At 56.9% G+C, this 22099-nt stretch overlaps 2 protein-coding genes across 4 annotated transcripts; both read right to left on the bottom strand.

Annotated features, from left to right (window-relative positions):
* Positions 1 to 219: 219 nt before the first annotated feature.
* On the bottom strand, positions 220 to 20488 carry LOC126650265 (protein EFR3 homolog B-like; the record flags this gene model as incomplete). The annotated part of the gene is made up of 14 exons (XM_050334816.1): positions 220 to 1070; positions 2587 to 2636; positions 2722 to 2825; positions 4526 to 4574; positions 6079 to 6170; positions 7657 to 7784; positions 8842 to 8909; positions 11000 to 11131; positions 12854 to 13015; positions 14621 to 14696; positions 15362 to 15534; positions 17023 to 17074; positions 17754 to 17865; positions 20270 to 20488. Coding segments are annotated over 14 exons (1520 nt in total), but the record flags the coding sequence as incomplete, so codon positions are not given.
* Positions 2836 to 4519, bottom strand: LOC126650264 (collagen alpha-2(VI) chain-like). 3 transcript variants are annotated; one of them, XM_050334815.1, is made up of 3 exons: positions 3777 to 4519; positions 3379 to 3701; positions 2836 to 3200 (listed from the first exon to the last, which is right to left on the bottom strand). In XM_050334815.1, exons 1-3 carry the CDS (start codon positions 4238 to 4240, stop codon positions 2980 to 2982), a joined length of 1008 nt encoding a protein of 335 aa, XP_050190772.1. In that variant the 5' UTR covers positions 4241 to 4519; the 3' UTR covers positions 2836 to 2979. The 3 variants fall into 3 exon arrangements, with proteins under 3 accessions (XP_050190772.1, XP_050190769.1, XP_050190770.1); XM_050334812.1 differs by having other exon boundaries at positions 3379 to 4519; XM_050334813.1 differs by having other exon boundaries at positions 3433 to 4519.
* Positions 20489 to 22099: the final 1611 nt, after the last annotated feature.

Here is a 22099-nt window from a genome sequence, read left to right as displayed (position 1 = left end):
ATTCCCAGGAAGCTGCCAAATCCCAGGATTTTTTCTTTTTTTTTTTGGGGATCAGCCCCTCCCCCAACTCGAGATCCCAAATTCTCCTTTTTTGGGAGAATCCAGGATTCACTTCCCGGAGTTTTCCCAAGCGAAACCCTCATCCCAAATCCGGCTTTATCCCCATTGCATCCCTAAAACCCAGGGATGGATCCACATTCCCCCCCTCCCCCCCCCCAAAATAAATTCCTCTTTTTCCCAGCGTTTTCCCGGGATTTCCTCGCAGTTCCCGAGGTCGGACTTTCCCGCTCCACAAATTGGGAATTTTGTTTTGGAAGCAGGAACTCCTTCCAAAAAAAAAAAAACCCTGGAAACTCCATCCAACGAGGAGGAGGGGGGTGGTGGTGTTGTTGGATGTGCTGATATTCCCTGGAATGTCACCATTCCAGGCATCCCATGGAATTCCCAGCCTGGAAATTCATCCTGTGGCTTTTCCACACACAAAAAAACCCCAATCCCACGGATGGATTTTTCCCAAGGGAAAAGGGTGGGTTGGAATGACCTGGAGCCAGCCAGGCTGCTGGAATTCCCTGCTCCAGCCTGGCACAATCCGTCCCTTTTCCGGGATGGATCCCAACCCGTCCAGGGATCCGAATTCCCGGGATCCACCTCCCCATTCCCACCGGGATTTGGGGTTGGGATCATCCCCCCCCTTCCCTTCCCAGTCCTATCCTGCCTCTCCCGGCCTCATCCCGAGGGAATGTCGGGATTTTTCCAGGAGGGAAAGGCGCATTCCCAATCCCTTCCATCCTCTCTTCCCAAAAATCCCCAGGATGGACTCCCAGCCGACATTCCCGCCCTTCCTTCCCAAAGCTCCAGGCCAGAGGGGGGGGAGAGAGAGAGGATTCCCAGCAGGAATTCCGGGAGTGTCCCCGCTTTTCCCGGCGCGGGAATGTTTTCCAGGGGGATTTCCCAGCGCTCCCAGGGCTCAGTAGACGCAGAGATCCGGAAATTTCATCTCGTACACCGGGATGGAGCTCTGGGATTGGCCGTAGGCGGCCGTGACGGTGCCCGAGGGGCTGGGAGGAGGCCTGGGAAAAAACAGGGAATGCCGGGAATGGGAGGAAAAGGGGGGAAAAGGGATCGCTCATCCCACACTCCCACATCCCAAAGGCCCTTCCCACCCCCCATTCCCAACCTCCTGCATCCCAAATCCAGCCCAAATCCCCCCATCCCAAATCTATCCTAAATCACCCCTCATCCCAAATCCAACCCAGGAATTCCCCCCCATCCCAAATCCATCCCAGAAATCCCCCCATCCCAAATCCATCCCAGGAATCCCCCATCCCAAATCCAACCCAGGAATCCCCCCCCATCCCAAATCCAATCCCAGGAATTCCCCCCATCCCAAATCCATCCCAAATCCCAAATCCCCATCACCAGGGTCCCACCCCATCCCAAATCCCCTCCCCATACCCAGGAATTCCCCCCATCCCAAATCCCCCATCCCAAATCCACCAGAAATCCCCCCCATCCCAAATCCAACCCAGGAATCCCCCCATCCCAAATCCACCCAGAATCTCCCCATCCCAAATCACCAGAATCCCCATCCCAAATCCATCCCAAATCCCCCCCATCCCAAATCCATCCCAGAATCCCATCCCAACCATCCCAAATCCCATCCAACATCAAATCCCCCCCATCCCAAATCCAGACCAGAAATCCCCCATCCCAAATCCAGACCAATCCCCCCATCCCAAATCCAGACCAAATCCCCCATCCCAAATCCAATCCAGGAATTCCCCCATCCCAAATCCATCCCAGGAATCCCCCCATCCCAAATCCATCCCAGGAATCCCCTTCATCCCAAATCCAAAACCCTCCCCATCCCAAATCCAACTCAGGAATCCCCTTCATCCCAAATCAGGAACCTCCCCATATCCCAAATCCAATCCAGGACCCCCCCCCCATCCCAAATCCTACCCAGGAATCCCTTCATCCCAAATCCAACCCCCCATCCCAAATCCATCCCAAATTCCCCCATTCCAAATCCCACCCAGGAATCCCCTCCATCCCAAATCCATTCCATGAATCCCCTTCATCCTAAACCCATCCCAAATCCCCCCCCTGCATCCCAAATCCATCCCAGGAATCCCCTTCATCCCAAATCCAAGCCCCTCCCCATCCCCAATTCCCCCATCCCAAAGCCCCCATCCCAAACTTATCCCAGGAACCCCCCATCCCAAATCCAATCCAGGAATCCCCTTCATCCCAACCCCTCCCATCCCAAATTCCCCCATCCCAAATCCCCCATCCCAAATCCACCCCAGGAATCCTCCCATCCCAAATCCAAACCCCTCCCCATCCCAAATTCCCTCCCATCCCAAATCCCCCATATCCCAAATCCATCCCAGGAATCCCCCCATCCCAAATCCACCCCAGAAATCCCCCATCCCAAATCCACCCCAGGAACCCCCATCCCAAACCCATCCCAGGAATCCCCTTCATCCCAAATCCATCCCAGGAATCCCCCCATCCCAAATCCATCCCAAATCCCCCCCCCATCCCAATCCCTGCCGTGATTCCCGTCGGGAATGCTGCTCTGACCGGATGGTGATCTCGAAGATCTGGTTGAGTTTGCTCTGCAGCAGCGACGCCTGAGAACGAACAAAACCCCGGGATCAGCGGGAATTCCCGGCATTCCCGGCGGGAATTTGGGGATTTCCGGGGCTGTTCCCTCACCCTGGCCCCGCAGTGGGCGGCGATTTCCTCGAACGGAGCCTTCTGGAATTTCTCCACCACCTGGCGCCGCCGCTCCCGCTCCTGCTCCTCCACGGCCACGCTGTCTGCTGGAGCGGCCGGGAAAAACGGGATCGGAGCACCGACCGGGAGCGGGGCACGGACCGGGATCGGAGCACGGCCCGGGAAATCAGACCATCCGGGATCTGAGACCACCCCGGGATCGGAGCACCGACCGGGATCGGAGCACCGACCGGGATATCAGACCATCCCGGGATCTGAGACCACCCCGGGATCGGAGCACGGCCCGGGATCGGAGCACGGCCCGGGATCTGAGCCCATCCCGGGATCTGAGCCCTTCCCGGGATCTGAGCCCTTCCCGGGATCTGAGCCCATCCCGGGATCTGAGCCCATCCAGGATCTGAGACACCCCGGGATCTGGAGCCCATCCCGGGATCTGAGCCCATCCCAGGATCTGAGCCCTTCCCGGGATCTGAGCCCATCCAGGATCTGAGACCACCCTGGGATCTGAGCCCATCTGGGATCTGAGCCCATCCCGGGATCTGAGCCCTTCCCGGGATCTGAGACCACCCCGGGATCTGAGCCCATCCCGGGATCTGAGCCCATCCCGGGATCTCAGACCACCCCGGGATTTGAGACCATCCCGGGATCTGAGCCCACCCCGGGATTTGAGACCACCCCGGGATCTGAGACCACCCCGGGATCTGAGCACTTCCCGGGATCTGAGCCCATCCCGGGATCTGAGCCCTTCCCGGGATCTGAGACCACCCTGGGATCTGAGCCCTTCCCAGGATCTCAGACCACCCCGGGATCTGAGCCCTTCCCGGGATCTGAGCCCATCCAGGATCTGAGCCCTTCCCAGGATCTCAGACCACCCTGGGATCTGAGCCCTTCCCGGGATCTCAGACCATCCCAGGATCTGAGCCCATCCCGGGATCTGAGCCCATCCCGGGATCTGAGCCCTTCCCGGGATCTGAGCCCATCCAGGATCTGAGCCCATCCCAGGATCTGAGCCCTTCCCGGGATCTGAGAGAGACCATCCGGGATCTGAGCCCATCCCGGGATCTGAGACCATCCTGGGATCTGAGCAATTCCCAGGATCTGAGCCCATCCCGGGATCTGAGCCCATCCCGGGATCTGAGAGAGACCATCCGGGATCTGAGCCTTTCCCGGGATCTGAGCCCATCCAGGATCTGAGACCATTCCAGGATCTGAGACCACCCCAGGATCTGAGCCCATTCCGGGATCTGAGCCCATTCCGGGATCTGAGCCCATCCCGGGATCTGAGCCCATTCCGGGATCTGAGCAATTCCCGGGATCGGAGCACGGCCCGGAATCTGAGCCCATCTGGGATCTGAGCAATTCCCGGGATCTGAGCCCATCCCGGGATCTGAGCCCATCTGGGATCTGAGCCCATCCCAGGATTCGGGGAGGGCAAGGATGAGGATTTGGGGGAGGGGGGGGAGGTGGGAATGGAGCAGGGGGAGATGGGAAAGCTCATCCCAGGGAAAAAGAGGGATCAGGAGGGAGCTTTTCCAGCCCTCACAATCCCCAATTCCCAGGGAATGAGGGCCATGAGGAGAGGGAATATCGGGAACGATTCCCACCTGGAAAGGGCTGTCAGGCACTGGAATGAACTTCCCAGGGCAGGGCTGGATTCCCAATCCCTGCAGGGATTCCCAAATTCCCTGGGGATTGGGACAGGGGGCAGGGCCGGGTTGTGATCCCAGAGGGATTTTTCCCGCTTTGGTAATTCCCAGAATTCCAGGATTTTCCCCCTCCTTACCGATCGCTTTCTTCAGCGTCTCGTAGGTGATCTCCTCAGCTGGAGCTCTCTGGGAAAAGGGAAAAAAAGGGGATAAAGCTCCAGGAAAAGGGGATGAGGTTCCAGGAAAAGGGGATGGATGAGGATCTGGGAAAAGGGGATGAGGGTCCAGGAAAAGGGGGATGAAGCTCTGGGAAAAGGGGATGAAGCTCCAGGAAAAGGGGGATGAGGATCCAGGAAAAAAGGGGATGAAGCTCCAGGAAAAGGGGGATGAGGATCCAGGAAAAAAGGGGACGAAGCTTCAGGAAAAAGGGGATGAGGATCCAGGAAAAAAAGGGGTGAGGCTCCAGGAAAAAAGGGGGTGAGGGAGAAGGGAAAAGGGGATGAGGATCCAGGAAAAAAGGGGATGACGATCCAGGAAAAGGGGGATGAGGCTCCAGGAAAAGGGGATGAAGCTCTGGAAAAAAAGGGATGAGGGAAAAGGGAAAAAGGGATGAAGTTCCAGGAAAAGGGGGATGAGGATTCAGGAAAAGGGGGATGAAGCTCCAGGAAAAGGGGATGAAGCTCTGGAAAAAAAGGGGATGAGGGAAAAGGGAAAAAGGGATAAGGCTCCAGGAAAAACAAGAGGGATGAAGCTCCAGGAATATCCCAGGACACCATTCCAGGATCACAAAACCCCTTCCCGGGCCGAGTTTTCCCACCAGGAAAATTCCACCCTTGGTGGTTTTTACAGGGAAGTGATCCCGGATTTGTTTTGTTTCCAGGCAGGATCAGCAACCTCTCCAAAGGCTCCCACGGCTCAGGAATGTGCAGCCAGGGAAAAGCAGGATTTCCTGGGGGAAGTTGTCCTGGAATTCCGGGATTTCCCATTTTTGGATCCAGGGAAAACCAGGATTTCCTGTGGGAAGGTGGCCCTGCCCTTGGAATGGGATGATCCTCAGGGTCCTTTCCAACAAAAACCATCCCAGAATTCCGGGATTTCCCCCTCAAACAGGAGTGGGAGACCATTTTGGATCCCTAGGGAGGAATGGTGGGATTGGATGATCCCGGAAATCTTTGGGAAAGGTTTTTTTGGGGGGATTTGGGGATCATTCCAGTGGGAAAACCGAAGCACGGAGAGGGAAGCTGATCCCTAAATCTGACCCTTTTCCCACCCAGCTGCTCCAGAAAGTGGGAAAAATCCCCCTGCTGGCCTTCCCAGCTTCGGGAAAACTTGGATTTTTTGGGAATTCCAGGAAATTTCAGCCTTTCCCGGCTCCAGGAATGGGAGGGATTTTTTTTCCAGGGGGGAAGGGAAAGGGAAGGTTTGGGAAGGGAAGGTTTGGGAAGGTTTGGGAAGGTTTGGGAAGGGAAGGGAAGGAAAGGAAAGGAAAGGAAAGGAAAGGAAAGGGAAAGGGAAAGGGAAAGGGAAAGGGAAAGGGAAAGGGAAAGGGAAAGGGAAAGGGAAAGGGAAAGGGAAAGGGAAAGGGAAAGGAAAGGAAAAGGAAAAGGAAAGGAAAGGGAAGGCGATCCCTGCCCCTGCTTTTCCCGCAGATTTCCATGGAACTGGCTGAGGGAGTTGGGATGCCGGGTACCTGTTCCCGCTCGGGGCTGTTCCGGGATTCCACCTCCACCTGCAGGGAAATGGTCTCCCCGATGCTTTTCCTCTTGGACAAGCGATCCTCGTCTGGGAAGGAGGGACGGGAGGGATTGGAGGAGGGGCCCGGTCCCATCTCCGGGCTCACAGCAGGGGGAGACATTCCCAAATCCAGCCTGGGCGGCTTCAGCCCAGCCCATCTTTAATTCCATCTTTATCCCATCCCATCCCATCCCATTCCACCTTTATCCCACCCCATCCCATCCCATCCCATCCCATCCCATCCCATCCCATCCCATCCCATCCCATCCCATCCCATCCCATCCCATCCCTGTGTCCCATCCCATCCCATCCCATCCCTGTATCCCATCCCATCCCCCAATCCCATCCCATCCCATCCCATCCCATCTTTATCCCAGCCCAGCCCTCCCTTCCATCCCATCCCATCCCATCCCATCCCATCCCATCCCATCCCATCCCATCCCATCCCATCCCATCCCATCCCATCCCACCCCATCCCATCCCATCCCATCCCATCCCATCCCATCTTTATCCCATCCCATCTTTATCCCAGCCCATCTTTATCCCAGCCCAGCCCCGTATCCCATCCCAGCCCATCCTATCCCATCTTTATCCCATCCCATCCCATCCCATCCCATCCCATCTTTATCCCATCCCATCCCATCCCATCCCATCCCATCCTATCCTATCCCATCCCACCCAATCCCTTCCCGTGGCCCCCTCAGGAACTTTTCCCCCTTCCCTGTCCCACCCCTCCATCCCCCGTCACCCCCTGGAACACCGGGATATTTTCCCTCCCTCCCTGTCCCTGTCCCTGTCCCTGTCCGGGAGTATCCCAGGGGAATTCCCAGGGATGCAGGGAATGCTGAGGCGCTCCAGGCTGTTCCCTCTCCCTCCTTCCCTCCCTCCCTGTCCAGGGGTATCCTGTGGGAATTCCCATTCCCATAGGGAATGCTGAGGCGCTCCAGGCTGTTCCCACCCGCTCCTTCCCTCCCTCCCTATCCAGGGGTATCCCAGGGGAATTCCCATTCCCACAGGGAATGCTGAGGCATTCCAGGCTGTTCCTGCTCCTCCCTCCCTCCCTCCCTCCTCCTCCCTATCCAGGGTTATCCCGAGGGAATTCTCACCCAGGCTGTTCCTCTCCTCTCCTCCCTCCCTATCCAGGGGTTATCCTGAGGGAATTCCCACCGGTGAGCTGTGGGACGTAGGGAATGCTGAGGCGCTCCAGGCTGTTCCTGCTCCCTCCCTCCCTCCCTGTCCCTATCCAGGGGTATCCCGAGGGAATTCCCACCGGTGAGCTGTGGACGTATGGAATGCTGAGGCGCTCCAGGCTGTTCCTGCTCCCTCCCTCCCTCCCTATCCAGGGTTATCCCTTGGGAATTCCCACCGGTGAGCTGTGGGACGTATGGAATGCTGAGGCGCTCCAGGCTGTACCCGCTCCCTCCCTCCCTCTCTCCCTGTCCCTATCCAGGGTTATCCCAGGGGAATTCCCACCCAGGCTGTTCCCTCTCCCTTCCTCCCTCCCTATCCAGGGGTATCCCGAGGGAATTCCCACCGGTGAGCTGTGGGACGTAGGGAATGCTGAGGCGCTCCAGGCTGTACCCGCTCCCTCCCAGCCCTTCGCTGATCTTGCTCTGCCAGAAGAAAAACTCCGGCCCCAGCTGATCCAGGTTTGGGATTGGCCTGTGGAAAACAGGGAAAAAAACCCATGGATAACCAGGAAAAAACCATCTCCATGGAGATCACACCCAGCTGAGCCAGGCTTGGGATTGACCTATGGAAAACAGGGAAAAAAACCCCATGGATAACCAGGAATAAATCCATCTCCATGGAGATCACACCCAGCTGATCCAGGCTTGGGATTGACCTATGGAAAACAGGGAAAAAAACCCATGGATAACCGGGAAAAAAATACCCCCCATGGAGATCCCAGCCCAGCTGAGCCAGGTTTGGGATCGGCCTACGGAAAACTGGGAAAAAAACCTATGGATAACTGGGAAAAAACACCCCCTATGGAGATCCCAGCCCGGATGATCCAGGCTTGGGATCGACCTATGGATAGACCAGGAAAAACCCCCATGGAATGTCCCCCCTGGGATAGAAGGACCCAGGAGGATCAGGGAATGATCCAAATCCCACCCCCAAAAATCCCACCCCCCCTGTGCCCCTCAGGAAGGTTTGGGAATGGCCATTCCATGGGGAGCGGCTCCAGGGACCTTTTCCCGAAATCCAGCCGGGTAATTCCTCTCGATTCCCGAGGGAAAAGCTGTGCCAGTGGTTTTTCCTGTTCCATGGAGCCCCTGCAGGCTCTGGAAGGGGCTCCCAGCTCTCCCTGGATCCTTCCCTGCTCCAGCCTGGCCATTCCCAGCTCTCCCAGCCTGGATCCAGAGCCTGACATTGGATCCATGCCCAGCCCAACTCCTCTCTGGGAAGGAGTTCCGGGAACAAGGGGGGGTTCCCTGGGAATCTCGGCACTCAGGGAAGGGTCTCCCTTCCCCTTTCCCGCCTTTTCCATCCCCACATTCCATAAAAACCCCTCTGAGTGGATCCTGAGTGTCCTTTATCCTGGAATCCCAGAATGGTTTGGGTGGGAAGGGATTTTCAGGATCATCCCATTCCATGGGCAGGGACACCTCCCGCTGTCCCAGGGGATCCAGCCCGGCCTGGGACACTGCAGGGATCCAGGGGCAGCCACAGCTTCCCTGGGAATTCCCTGGGAATGGGAATGTGGGGGTCTCACCGGGGGTTCTCCACGAACGCGTCCTCGGGGAGCAGGAACGGGGCCTCCTTCTGGCGGGCCTGGATCACCTGGAAACACCCGGGATGGATGGGATGGGATGGGATCCTGACCTCAACCACAACCACGTTCCCATTTTACCATGTTCCCATGTTCCTGTGTTCCCATTTTCCCATGTTCCTGTGTTCCCATTTTCCCATGTTCCTTTGTTCCCATGTTCCCATTTTCCCGTGGTCCTGTTTTCCTGAGTTCCCATTTTCCCATGATGTTCTCATGTTCCCATTTTCCCATTTTCCCATGTTCCTGTGGTGTTCCTGTATTCCCATTTTCCTGCATTCCCATGTTCCCACGGTGTTCCCACGGTGTTCCCATGGTCCTGTTTTCCCATGTTCCCGTTTTCATGTGTTCCCATTTTCCCATGTTGCTGTGGTGTTCCCATGTTCCCATTTTCCTGTGTTCCCATTTTTCCGTGGTGTTCCCATGGTGTTCCCATTTTCCCATGGTGTTCCCATGTCCCCACATTCCCATATTCCCGTGTTCCCACGTTGTTCCCACGTTGTTCCCACATTCCCATTCCCCCCTCACCTGGTGGCCGTGCTGGCAGAGGGCAGGCAGGGCGAGCAGCTGTCCCCATTTCCCATGGTGTTCCCATGTCCCCATATTCCCATATTCCCGTGTTCCCATGATGTTCCCATGATGTTCCCACGTTGTTCCCACATTCCCACATTCCCACATTCCCATTCCCCCCTCACCTGGTGGACGTGCTGGCAGAGGGCAGGCAGGGCGAGCAGCTGTCCCCATTTCCCATGGTGTTCCCATGTCCCTGTATTCCCATATTCCCGTGTTCCCATGATGTTCCCATGATATTCCCATGATGTTCCCATGATGTTCCCATGATGTTCCCACGTTGTTCCCACGATGTTCCCACATTCCCACATTCCCATTCCCTCACCTGGTGGCCGTGCTGGCAGAGGGCTGGCAGGGCGAGCAGCTGTCCCCATTTCCCATGGTGTTCCCATGTCCCCGTATTCCCATATTCCCGTGTTCCCACGTTGTTCCCACATTCCCATGGCATTCCCATTCCCCCTGACCTGGTGGCCGTGCTGGCAGAGGGCAGGCAGGGCGAGCAGCTGTCCCCATTTCCCATGGTGTTCCCATGTCCCCATATCCCCCTGTTTCCCTGTTCCCATGTCCCCATATTCCCGTGTTCCCACGATGTTCCCATGTTGTTCCCACATTCCCATGGTATTCCCACGTTGTTCCCATTCCCCCCTGACCTGGTGGCCGTGCTGGCAGAGGGCAGGCAGGGCGAGCATCTGTCCCCATTTCCCATGGTGTTCCCATGTTCCCATATTCCCACATTCCCGTGTTCCCATGATGTTCCCATGTTGTTCCCACGTTGTTCCCATGATGTTCCCACATTCCCATGTTGTTCCCACGGCATTCCCATTCCCGTCTCACCTGGTGGACGTGCTGGCAGAGGGCAGGCAGGGCGAGCATCTGTCCCCATTTCCCATGGTGTTCCAATGTCCCCATGTCCCTGTGTTTCCCTGTCCCCATGTCCCCATATTCCCATGATGTTCCCATGATGTTCCCATGATGTTCCCATGATGTTCCCATGTTATTCCCACATTCCCATTCCCCCTGACCTGGTGGCCGTGCTGGCAGAGGGCAGGCAGGGCGAGCAGCTGTCCCCATTTCCCATGGTGTTCCCATGTTCCCATATCCCCGTTTCCCTGTTCCCATGTCCCCATATTCCCACATTCCCATGATATTCCCATGATGTTCCCATGATGTTCCCATGATGTTCCCACGTTGTTCCCACGTTCCCATGCCATTCCCATTCCCTCTCACCTGGTGGACGTGCTGGCAGAGGGCAGGCAGGGCGAGCATCTGTCCCCATTTTCCCATGGTGTTCCCATGTCCCCATATTCCCACATTCCCATATTCCCGTGTTCCCATGATGTTCCCACATTCCCATGATATTCCCACGGCATTCCCACTCCCCCCTCACCTGGTGGACGTGCTGGCAGAGGGCAGGCAGGGCGAGCAGCTGTCCCCATTTCCCATGGTGTTCCCATGTTCCCATATTCCCACATTCCCATGTTCCCATGATGTTCCCACGTTGTTCCCACATTCCCACATTCCCATTCCCTCTCACCTGGTGGACGTGCTGGCAGAGGGCTGGCAGGGCGAGCAGCTGGGCGATGAGGTTGAGGTAGGCGGCCCCCAGGGCCAGCAGGGCACAGCGCCCCGACGGGCACAGCCCCCCCTCCGCCACCTGCGCCACCTCCTGCGGGACACAGGGACACCATTCCCACCATTCCCATGGGATCAGGCCGGGAGAGGCCCCAGCATGGGGATTATCCAGGATTATCCACCCCGGGGGGCCTTCCCGAGGAGCCCGGGGGGTTCAGGGCGCTCCCAGCACGGGGTGATCCCGCTCTGAGGGGGAATTGGGAGGAGCTGGGACACCCCCTGTTTGGGATGGACAAAATTCCCATGGGATCAGGGCGGGAAAAGACTCCAGAGTGGTGATTATCCATGATTATCCACCCTGTGGAGTCACCATGTGCTGCTTCCCGAGGATCCCGGGGGGTTCAGGGCGCTCCCAGCATGGGGTGATCCCGCTCTGAGGGGGAATTGGGAGGAGCTGGGACACCCCCTGTTTGGGATGGACACAATTCCCATGGGAAAAGGATCCAGGGTGGTGATTATCCATGATTATCCACCCCATGGAGTCACCGTGTGCTGCTTCCCGAGGATCCCGGGGGGTTCAAGGCACTCCCAGCACAGGGTGATCCCACTCCGAGGGGAATTGGGAGGAGCTGGGACACCCCCTGTTTGGGATGGACACAATTCCCATGGGAAAAGGATCCAGAGTGGTGATTATCCATGATTCTCCACCCTGTGGAGTCACCATGTGCTGCTTCCCGAGGATCCCGGGGGGTTCAAGGCACTCCCAGCACGGGGTGATCCCGCTCTGGGATCACATGGAGACACATCCAGGGATCATGGAATGGGTTGAGTTGGGATATTAAAGCTCATCCAGGAGCCAGGGCAGCCCTGGAAAAGCTGTTCCAGGTGGTGCTCCCAGGCTGGGAAACACCGGAAAATTAAGGAATTGCAGCCAGGATTGACCCCACAGCCAGGAATGGGAGGGCAGCTCATTCCGGGCCATCCCAGAATTCCAGAGCGGGTTGGGTGGGAAGGGACCTTAAAGATCATCCCATTCCATGGGCAGGGACAATTCCTGCTATCCCTGGGGATCCAACCCGGCCTGGGACACTCCAGGGATCCAGGGGCAGCCACAGCTTCCCTGGGAATTCCAGCCCAGCCGGGAATCCCTTCCCAATCTCCCCCCCCCATCTCCCCTTTCCCAGTGGGAAGCCATTCCCTGTGTCCTGCCATTCCAGGCCCTGATCCCAAATCCCTCTCCAGCTCTCCTGGAGCCCCTGCAGGCTCTGGAAGGGGCTCCCAGCTCCCCTGGATCCTTCCCTGCTCCAGCCTGGCCATTCCCAGCTCTCCCAGCCTGGATCCAGAGCCTGACATTGGATCCATGCCCAGCCCAACTCCTCTCTGGGAAGGAGTTCCGGGAACAAGGGGGGGTTCCCTGGGAATCTCGGCACTCAGGGAAGGGTCTCCCTTCCCCTTCACTGTCTTTTCCATCCCCAGATTCCATAAAAATCCCTCTGAATGGATTTGGAGTGGCCTTTATCCCAGAATTCCACAATGGGTTGGGTGGGAAGGGATTTTCAGGATCATCCCATTCCATGTTCAGGGACACCTCCCGCTATCCCAGGGGATCTCATCCCGGCCTGGGACACTGCAGGGATCCAGGGGCAGCCACAGCTTCCCTGGGAATTCCAGCCCAGCCGGGATTCCCTTCCCACTCTCCAAGCCCCTCATGCTCTGGAAGGAGCTCCAAGCTCTCCCTGGAGATCTTTAACCACTCCACCTCTTCCCGAGAGACCCCAAATCCCTAAAAACCCCTTTTCCGTGAATTGCGGCTGACCTGGACGGCCAGGACGAGGCGGATGAGGTCCACCAGCACCTCCTCGTTGGCCAGCTCGATGCTCAGCAGCACCAGCAGGGTGTAGATGGCCTCGTAGTGGGGCCCATCGTTGTCCTCCTCCTTGGACACCAGGAAGAGGTGGCGGAACAGCTGCTGCCCGTGCTGGGGACACACGGAATGCGGGCATGGGGAGGATCCCAGGGGATTGACACCATGGGGTGGGCACCTGGAGCGGATCCCAGGGGATTCACACCACGGGATGGGCACCTGGAGCGGATCCTGAGGGATTCACCCCATGGATGGGTACCTGGAGCGGATCCTGAGGGATTCACACCATGGGATGGGCACCTGGAGTGGATCCTGAGGGATTCACACCACGGGATGGGCACCTGGAGCGGATCCCGAGGGTTTCACACCACAGCATGGGCACCTGGAGCGGATCCTGAGGGATTCACCCCATGGAATGGGCACCTGAGCAGTTCCTGAGGATTCACCCCATGGAAAGGCACCTGGAGCAGTTCCTGAGGGATTCACCCCATGGAATGGGCACCTGGAGCGGCTCCTGAGGGACTGATCCCATGGAATGGGCACCTGGAGCGGTTCCTGAGGGATTGACCCCATGGAATGGACCTGGAGCAGTTCCTGAGGGATTCACCCCATGGGATGGGCACCTGGAGCGGATCCTGAGGGATTCACCCCTTGGAATGGGCAGCTGAGGGATTCACCCCTTGGAATGTGGGACTGGAGCGGCTCCTGAGGGATTCACACCAGGGGATGGGCACCTGGAGTGGCTCCTGAGGGATTCACCCCATGGAATGTGGGCCTGGAGCAGATCCTGAGGGATTCACCCCATGGGATGGGCACCTGGAGCGGATCCTGAGGGATTCACCCCATGGAATGGGCACCTGGAGCGGATCCTGAGGGATTCACCCCATGGGATGGGCACCTGGAGCGGATCCTGAGGGATTCACCCCATGGAATGGGCACCTGGAGTGGTTCCCCAGGGATTGATCCCATGGAATGGGCACCTGGAGTGGATCCTCAGGGATTCACACCACGGGATGGGCACCTGGAGTGGTTCCTGAGGGACTGACCCCATGGAATGGGCACCTGGAGTGGTTCCTGAGGGATTCACCCCATGGAATGGGCACCTGGAGTGGTTCCTGAGGGATTCACCCCACGGAATGGGCACCTGGAGCAGATCCTGAGGGATTCACCCCTTGGAATGGGCACCTGGAGCAGATCCTGAGGGACTGATCCCATGGAAAAGGAACCTAGAGTGGTTCCTGAGGGATTCACTCCATGGAATGTACACCTGGAGCGGTTCCTGAGGGATTCACCCCATGGAATGTGGGCCTGGAGCGGATCCTGAGGGATTCACCCCATGGAATGGGCACCTGGAGCGGATCCTGAGGGATTCACCCCATGGAATGGGCACCTGAGGGATTCACCCCATGGAATGGGCACCTGGAGCAGATCCCAAGGGATTCACCCCATGGAATGTGCACCTGGAGTGGTTCCTGAGGGATTCACCCCATGGAATGTGCACCTGGAGCAGTTCCTGAGGGATTCACCCCATGGAATGTGCACCTGGAGCGGTTCCTGAGGGACTGATCCCATGGGAATCTCTGGATTCCCACCTGGAGCAGTTCCTGAGGGATTCACCCCATGGAATGTGCACCTGGAGCAGTTCCTGAGGATATTCCCAGGTTTCTGAGGGATCCCAGAGCTCCAAGAGCTGGGAATTTCCTGGAATTGTGGAATTACCTTCTTCATGAAGACGCTGTCCTGGCGGGAACACTTCTCCACCTTCAGCTTCAGCACGGAGATGTCGCTGATGGTGCTGCAGGAACAGCCCAGGGGAAGGAAAACTCGGCATTCCAGAGGCTGGGAGAGCCATTCCCACCTTCCCGAGGAACCACCATCCCCAGGGGGGTTTCAATCCCAAATATCCGAGATCTCCAGGATGGAACCAGCCCAGGAATTCTCCTGGATCATTGACATTCCTGCCAGAGCTCCCAGCCCAGATCCCATCCCCAAAATCCTCCTGGATCACTGACATTCCTGCCAGTGCTCCCAGCCCAGATCCCAGACCCCATCCCAGAAATTCTCCTGGATCACCGACATTCCTGCCAGTGCTCCCAGCCCAGATCCCATCCCAGAAATTCTCCTGGATCACCAACATTCCTGCCTGTTCTCCCAGCTCAGATCCCAGATCCCATCCCAGAAATCCTCCTGGATCATTGACATTCCTGCCAGTGCTCCCAGCCCAGATCCCATCCCAGAAATTCTCCTGGATCATTGACATTCCTGCCAGTGCTCCCAGCCCAGATCCCATCCCAGAAATCCTCCTGGATCACCGACATTCCTGCCAGTGCTCCCAGCCCAGATCCCAGGATCTCCAGGATTAAACCATCCCAGAAATTCTCCTGGACCATCAATTTTCCTGCCAGCGCTCCCATCCCAATCCCACTGCTCAGAATTCCCAGGAAACCCGCTGGGAATGACCTGATGGGGGAGAACTTGTGGCGGTTGCCGTGGCGGTCGATGAAGCTGATGAGGATCTCCAGGACAAAGAGGCGGATTTCGGGATCTTCCAGGAGGGCAGCGGAGAGCAGCCGGTCCAGGAATGCGCTGGGCAGAGCTGTGAGCATGTTACTGCACTGGAATCCCACCGACACCTGCACATTCCGAGGAAAAACCGCACCGCTGTCGCTCGGAACGGCGGATAAAACGCGGCTCGGGATCCTCCGGAAGGGAAGCAATGAGGGATTCACCCCATGGAATGTGGGCCTGGAGAGGATCATGAGGGATTCACCCCATGGAATGTGGGCCTGGAGAAGATCCTGAGGGATTCACCCCATGGAATGTGGGCCTGGAGAGGATCCTGAGGGATTCACCCCATGGAATGTACACCTGGAGCAGCTCCTGAGGGATTCACCCCTTGGAATGAGGACATGAGGGATTCACCCCATGGAATGGGCACCTGGAGCAGTTCCTGAGGGATTGATCCCATGGAAAAGGAATCCAGAATGGATCCTGAGGGATTCACCCCATGGAATGTGCACCTGGAGTGGTTCCTGAGGGATTCACTCCATGGAATGTGGACATGAGTGATTCACCCCATGGAATGTGCACCTGGAGCGGATCCCGAGGGATTAACTCCATGGAATGTGGGCCTGGAGCAGTTCCTGAGGGATTCACCCCATGGAATGTGGGCCTGGAGCAGTTCCTGAGGGATTCACCCCATGGAATGGGCACCTGGAGCCATTCCTGAGGGATTCACCCCTGGAATGGGCACCTGAGGGATTCACCCCTTGGAATGGGCACCTGAGGGATTCACCCCTTGGAATGGGCACCTGGAGTGGTTCCTGAGGGATTCACCCCATGGAATGGGCACCTGGAGCGGATCCTGAGGGATTCACCCCATGGGAAAGGAACCTGGAGCAGTTCCTGAGGGATTCACCCCATGGAATGGGCACCTGGAGCAGATCCTGAGGGATTCACCCCATGGAATGGGCACCTGGAGCTGTTCCTGAGGGACTGATCCCATGGAATGGGCACCTGGAGCAGTTCCTGAGGGATTCACCCCATGGAAAAGGAACCCAGAATGGTTCCTGAGGGATTCACCCCATGGAATGGGCACCTGGAGCAGTTCCTGAGGGATTCACCCCATGGAATGTGGACCTGAGGGATTCACCCCATGGAATGTGCACCTGGAGCAGCTCCTGAGGGACTGACCCCATGGAATCTCTGGATTCCTACCTGGAGCAGTTCCTGAGGGATTCACCCCATGGAATGTGGGCCTAGAGCAGTTCCTGAGGGACTGATCCCATGGGAATCTCTGGATTCCTACCTGGAGCTGTTCCTGAGGGACTGATCCCATGGGAATGGGGTGTATTCCTACCTGGAGCAGCTCCTGAGGGATTTATCCTATGGGAATCCCTGGATTCCTACCTGAAGCAGGGATTTCAGGAGCAGCAGTTCCTGAGGGACTGACCCCCTGGAATATGGACCTGGAGCAGTTTCTGAGGGATTTATCCCACAGGATCCCATGGAATTCCTACCTGGAGCAGTTCCTGAGGGATTTATCCCACGGGATCCCATGGAATTCCTATCTGGAGCAGTCCCTGAGGGATTTATCCCACGGGATCCCATGGAATTCCTACCTGGAGCAGGGATTTGAGGAGCATGATCTGGGTCAGGCGGTTCCGGTTCTCCCTGCAGGGACAGAGACAAATCCATGGATCTCCTGCCAGGGGGATTTTACACCATCTGGGAATCCCTCAACTTTGGGGCATTTCGGGCATTTTATGGGAATAAAAACCGGGAATGGGAGCAGGGGAGGGGGGATCAGAGTTTTCCAGGTAGGAATGGGCTGAATCCAAAGGGAAAACAATGGGAATAACCCTTCCCAAATCCCGAGGGAATCCCGTTCTCCCCAACCAATCAAGACCTTTCCATGGGAAAAATGATCCAAAGGGTTGTGTAAATCTGTGGGAATGGGGAGAATGGATCCAGGGGATTCCAGGGAAAAAGGGTTTGATTCCTGCCAGGGATTCCCAAACGCAGCAGGAATTCCAGGGGCAGTGTGGGATCACAATTCCAACGGGATTTGAGACCATCTGGGAGCAATTTACAGGGATTTGGGGACTTTCTGGGATCAAAAAGCAGGAATGGGAGCAGATCAGAGTTTTCCAGGCAGGAATGGGCTGAATCCAAAGGCAAAACAACGGGAATAACCCTTCCCAAATCCCGAGGCAAGCCAGTTCTCCCCAACCAACCAAGACTTCAGAACCATTTTCCCAGGGAATAAAAACCCTCCAAAGTCGTTCAAATCCAAGGAAAGGAATGTTGGGAGGTGGGAGGGGGTTGGGAAAGGTCGGGATCCGCCCCTCACCCGTCTTTTCCCGGCTCCATGGAATGCTGGGAGCAGGGCAGGGGCACCTTGTTCATGATGAACACCATCACCTCCGACTGCTGGTACGTGGGCAGCGTGCTGGCAAACGAGCCTGTGGATGTGGGAATGCCCTGGGAATGAGGAATTCCCGCCTGCATCGATCCCAGGGGGAGCAGGGACCCTGGATCCGGCACCTCCTTCCCTCCTTCCCTCAGGGATTCCAGCCCAGGAAAAGCAGGAATGGCCCTTCCCATCCCACAGCTCCAGCTGGGAGCTGCCAAATCCTTGGATTCAGAGCCCCCTTCCCTCCTTTCCTTCCCTCCTTCCCTCAGGGATTCCAGCCCAGGAAAAGCAGGAATGGCCCCTTCCATCCCACAGCTCCAGCTGGGAGATTCCAATCCCTGCTCCCAACCCTTCCTGGTCTGGAGCTGGTGAATCCTTGGATCCAGCAACATTTTCCTGCCCTCTTTCCCAGCTTTCCTTCCCTTCCTCAGGGATTCCAGCCCAGGAAAAGCAGGAATGTTCCTGCAGATCCCACCCACAGGAACCTTCTCCCTCCAGATCCACCAAAATCCCTCTCCCAGGAGGGACAATTCCAGCTGGGAATTCCAGCCAATCCCTGCTCCCAACCCTTCCTGGTCTGGAGCTGCCAAATCCCTGGATCCAGCACCTCCTTCCCTCCTTCCCTCAGGGATTCCAGCCCAGGAAAAGCAGGAATGGCCCTTCCCATCCCACAGCTCCAGCTGGAAGCTGCCAAATCCTTGGATTCAGAGCCTCCTTCCCTCCTTTCCTTCCCTTTCTCAGGGATTCCAAGCCAGGAAAAGCAGGAATGTCCCTTCCTTCCCATCCCACAGCTCCAGCTGGGAGATTCCAATCCCTGACTCCAACCCTTCCTACTCTGGAACTGCCAAATCCTTGGATCCAGCACCTTCTTCCCACCTTTCCTTCCCTTCCTCAGGGATCCCAACCCATCCCACAGCTCTAGCTGGGAGATTCCAATCCCTGCTCCCAACCCTTCCTATCCTGGAGTTGCCAAATCCCTGGATCCAGCACCTCCTTTCCTCAGGGTTCCCAGTCCAGGAAAAGCAGGAATGTTCCTGCAGATCCCCATCCACATCTTCACCTCCAGCTGATTCCAGACCCACCAAAATCCCCTCTCCCAGGAGGGGCAATTCCAGCTGGGAGATGCCAATCCCTGATTCCAACCCTTCCCTGCTCTCTTTCCCACCATTCCTTCCCTTCCTCAGGGATTCCAGTCCAGGAAAAGCAGGAATGTTCCTGCAGATCCCACCCACAGAAACCTTCTCCCTCCAGATCCACCAAAATCCCTCTCCCAGGAGGGACAATTCCAGCTGGGAATTCCAGCCAATCCCTGTTCCCAACCCTTCCTAGTCTGGAGCTGCCAAATCCTTGGATTCAGCACCTCCTTCCCTCCTTCCCTCAGGGATTCCAGCCCAGGAAAAGCAGGAATGTCCCTTTCCATCCCACAGCTCCAGCTGGGAGATTCCAATCCTGGATTCCAACCCTTCCTACTCTGGAACTGCCAAATCCCTGGATCCAGCACCTCCTTCCCTCCTTCCCTCAGGGATTCCAGCCCAGGAAAAGCAGGAATGTCCCTTCCCATCCCACAGCTCCAGCTGGGAGATTCCAATCCCTGATTCCAACCCTTCCTATCCTGGAGTTGCCACATCCTTGGATTCAGCACCTCCTTCCCTCAGGGATTCCAAGCCAGGAAAAGCAGGAATGTTCCTGCAGATCCTCATCCACATCTTCACCTCCAGGGTGATTCCAGACCCACCAAAATCCCTCTCCCAGGAGGGGCAATTCCAGTTGGGAGCTGCCAATCCCTCATTCCAACCCTTCCCTGCCCTCTTTCCCACCTTTCCTTCCCTTCCTCAGGGATTCCAGCCCAGGAAAAGCAGGAATGTTCCTGCAGATCCCACCCACAGGCAGCTTCTCCCTCCAGATCCACCAAAATCCCTCTCCCAGGAGGGGCAATTCCAGCTGGGAATTCCAGCCAATCCCTGTTCCCAACCCTTCCTACTCTCGAGCTGCCAAATCCTTGGATCCAGCACCTCCTTCCCTCCTTCCCTCAGGGATTCCAAGCCAGGAAAAGCAGGAATGGCCCTTCCCATCCCACAGCTCCAGCTGGGAGATGCCAAATCCTTGGATTCAGAGCCCCCTTCCCTCCTTTCCTTCCCTTCCTCAGGGATTCCAGCCCAGGAAAAGCAGGAATGGCCCTTCCCATCCCACAGCTCCAGCTGGGAGATTCCAATCCCTGCTCCCAACCCCTCCCACTCCGGAACCACCAAATCCCTGGATCCAGCCCCTCCTTCCCACCCTCCCCTCCCTTCCTCCCCCATTCCCAAACCCAAACCCCTCAGATCCCAGACCCCTCTCCCTCCGAAACCCGGGATACCCTCTCAGCAACCAAATCCCGCCTTTTCCCCTCATCCCAAAAAAAACACAACCCCAAATCCCCGGGATCTCTGCTGGGAAGGGGGACGGTCCCACACCGATGGTTTTGATGACGGCCTCCTGGAACATCCTCTCCTCCTGCTCCTTGATGATCCTGGAGCCCATCCCAGGGCTGATCCCGGGGCTGATCCCAGGGCTGATCCCGGCTCCGATCCCGGATCCGCTCCCGGCTCCGTCGTAGGTGCCGGTGAGGGCGTAGTCGATGCTGAGGCGCAGCTGCCGCAGGAGGGTGTTGAAAACCTCCAGCACCGTGGGGCCTGAGCGGGGAAAACCATCCCAGGGAGTCAGAATTCCAGGGAAAATCGGGATGGGGGGGAGGGGTCTCGTAAAGGCACTGTGGGGGGGGAGAAATTCCAGGGGGAGTCAGAATTCCAGGGGAAAAGGACCCTCAGACTTTGGGAATCTGGTGGGGAAGGGTCCCATGAGGGCACTGTGGGGTGGGAGAAATTCCAGGGGGAGTCAGAATTCCAGGGGAAAAGGACCCTCAGACTTTGGGGATCTCCTCAGGACACTGTGGGATGAGGGACAGGATAAATCCTGAAGGGAGTCAGAATTCCAGGGTTAAAGTGGGAATCTGGTGGGGAAGGGTCTGAGCAGGAGACTCTGGGATGAGGGACAGGGATACATCCTGAGGGGAATCAGATTTCCAGGGGAAAAGGACCCTCAGACCTTGGGAATCTGGTGGAGAAGGGTCTGAGCAGGACATTCTGGGATGGGTTAAATTCCAGGGGGAGTCAGAATTCCAGAGAAAATGAGGAGGTGGGGGGAGGGTCCCATGAGGGCACTGTGGGGTGGGAGAAATTCCAGGGGGAGTCAGAATTCCAGGGAAATGGGGATGGGGGGGAAGGGTCCCATGAGGGCACTGTGGGGTGGGGGAAATTCCAGGGGGAGTCAGAATTCCAGGGGAAAAGGACCCTCAGACCTTGGGAATCTGATGGGGAAGGGTCTGAGCAGGAGATTCTGGGATAAAGGACAAGGATAAATCCCAAAGGGATTGACAATTCCAGGGGTAAAGTGGGAATCTGGTGGGGAAGGGTCTCATCAGGAGACTCTGGGATAATGAAAGGGGTTAAATTCCAGGGGGAGTCAGAATTCCAGGGGAAATGGGGATGGGGGGGGAAGGGGTCTCGTAAAGGCACTGTGGGGTGGGAGAAATTCCAAGGGGATTCAGAATTCCAGGGGAAAAGGACCCTCAGACCTTGGGAATCTGGTGGGGAAGGGTCTCAGCAGGAGATTCTGGGATAATGGAAGGGGTTAAATCCCAGGGGGATTCAGAATTCCAGGGGAAAAGTGGGAATCTGGTGGGGAAGGGGTCTCAGCAGGAGATTCTGGGATGAGGGAGGGGGTTAAATCCAGAATTCCAGGGTCAAAGCACCCTCTGTGTGGATTTCCAGCACCTCATTCCCGAAATATTCCAGGGTGGGATTTGCAACTCCCACATATCCAAGATAAGGAGGGAAAAGTCCCTCTGGATCAGCAACCAAATCTCTGAAAATCCCTTTTTTCCCCACCAGATCTCTGAAAATCCCACTTTTTCCCCACCAAATCCCTGAAATTCCCACTTTTTCTCCACCAAATCCCCGAAATTCCCAGGTTTTCCCCCACCAAACCCCCAAAAATCCCACTTTTTTCCCCCCTCATCCCAAATGGAAAATCTCACTTTTTCCCCACCAAATCCCCAAAAATCCAAATCCTGGAAAATCCCACTTTTTCCCCCCCAAACCCCTGAAATTCCCACTTTCCCCCCCCCAAACCCCAAAATTCCCACTTTTCCCCAACCCCCAAAATTCCCGCTTTTTCCCCACCAAACCCCCAAAATCCCATTTTCCCCCTCATCCCAAATGGAAAATCCCATCTTTTCCACCAAA

Source organism: Myiozetetes cayanensis, unplaced genomic scaffold (genome assembly GCF_022539395.1).
Source record: "Myiozetetes cayanensis isolate MyiCay16 unplaced genomic scaffold, myiCay2020 scf599, whole genome shotgun sequence".
NCBI lineage: Eukaryota > Metazoa > Chordata > Aves > Passeriformes > Tyrannidae > Myiozetetes > Myiozetetes cayanensis.
This window is presented reverse-complemented; position numbering and strand designations above follow the sequence as displayed.

Coding starts and splice junctions, on each gene's coding strand:
- LOC126650264 (XM_050334812.1), bottom strand. CDS start 4,240: ATGAGCTTTCCCATCTCCCCCTGCTCCATTCCCACCTCCCCCCCCTCC. Junction 3,201..3,378: donor TGGGCTCAGATCCCGGGATG/GTCTCAAATCCC, acceptor GATCCCGGGAAG/GGCTCAGATCCTGGGATGGG.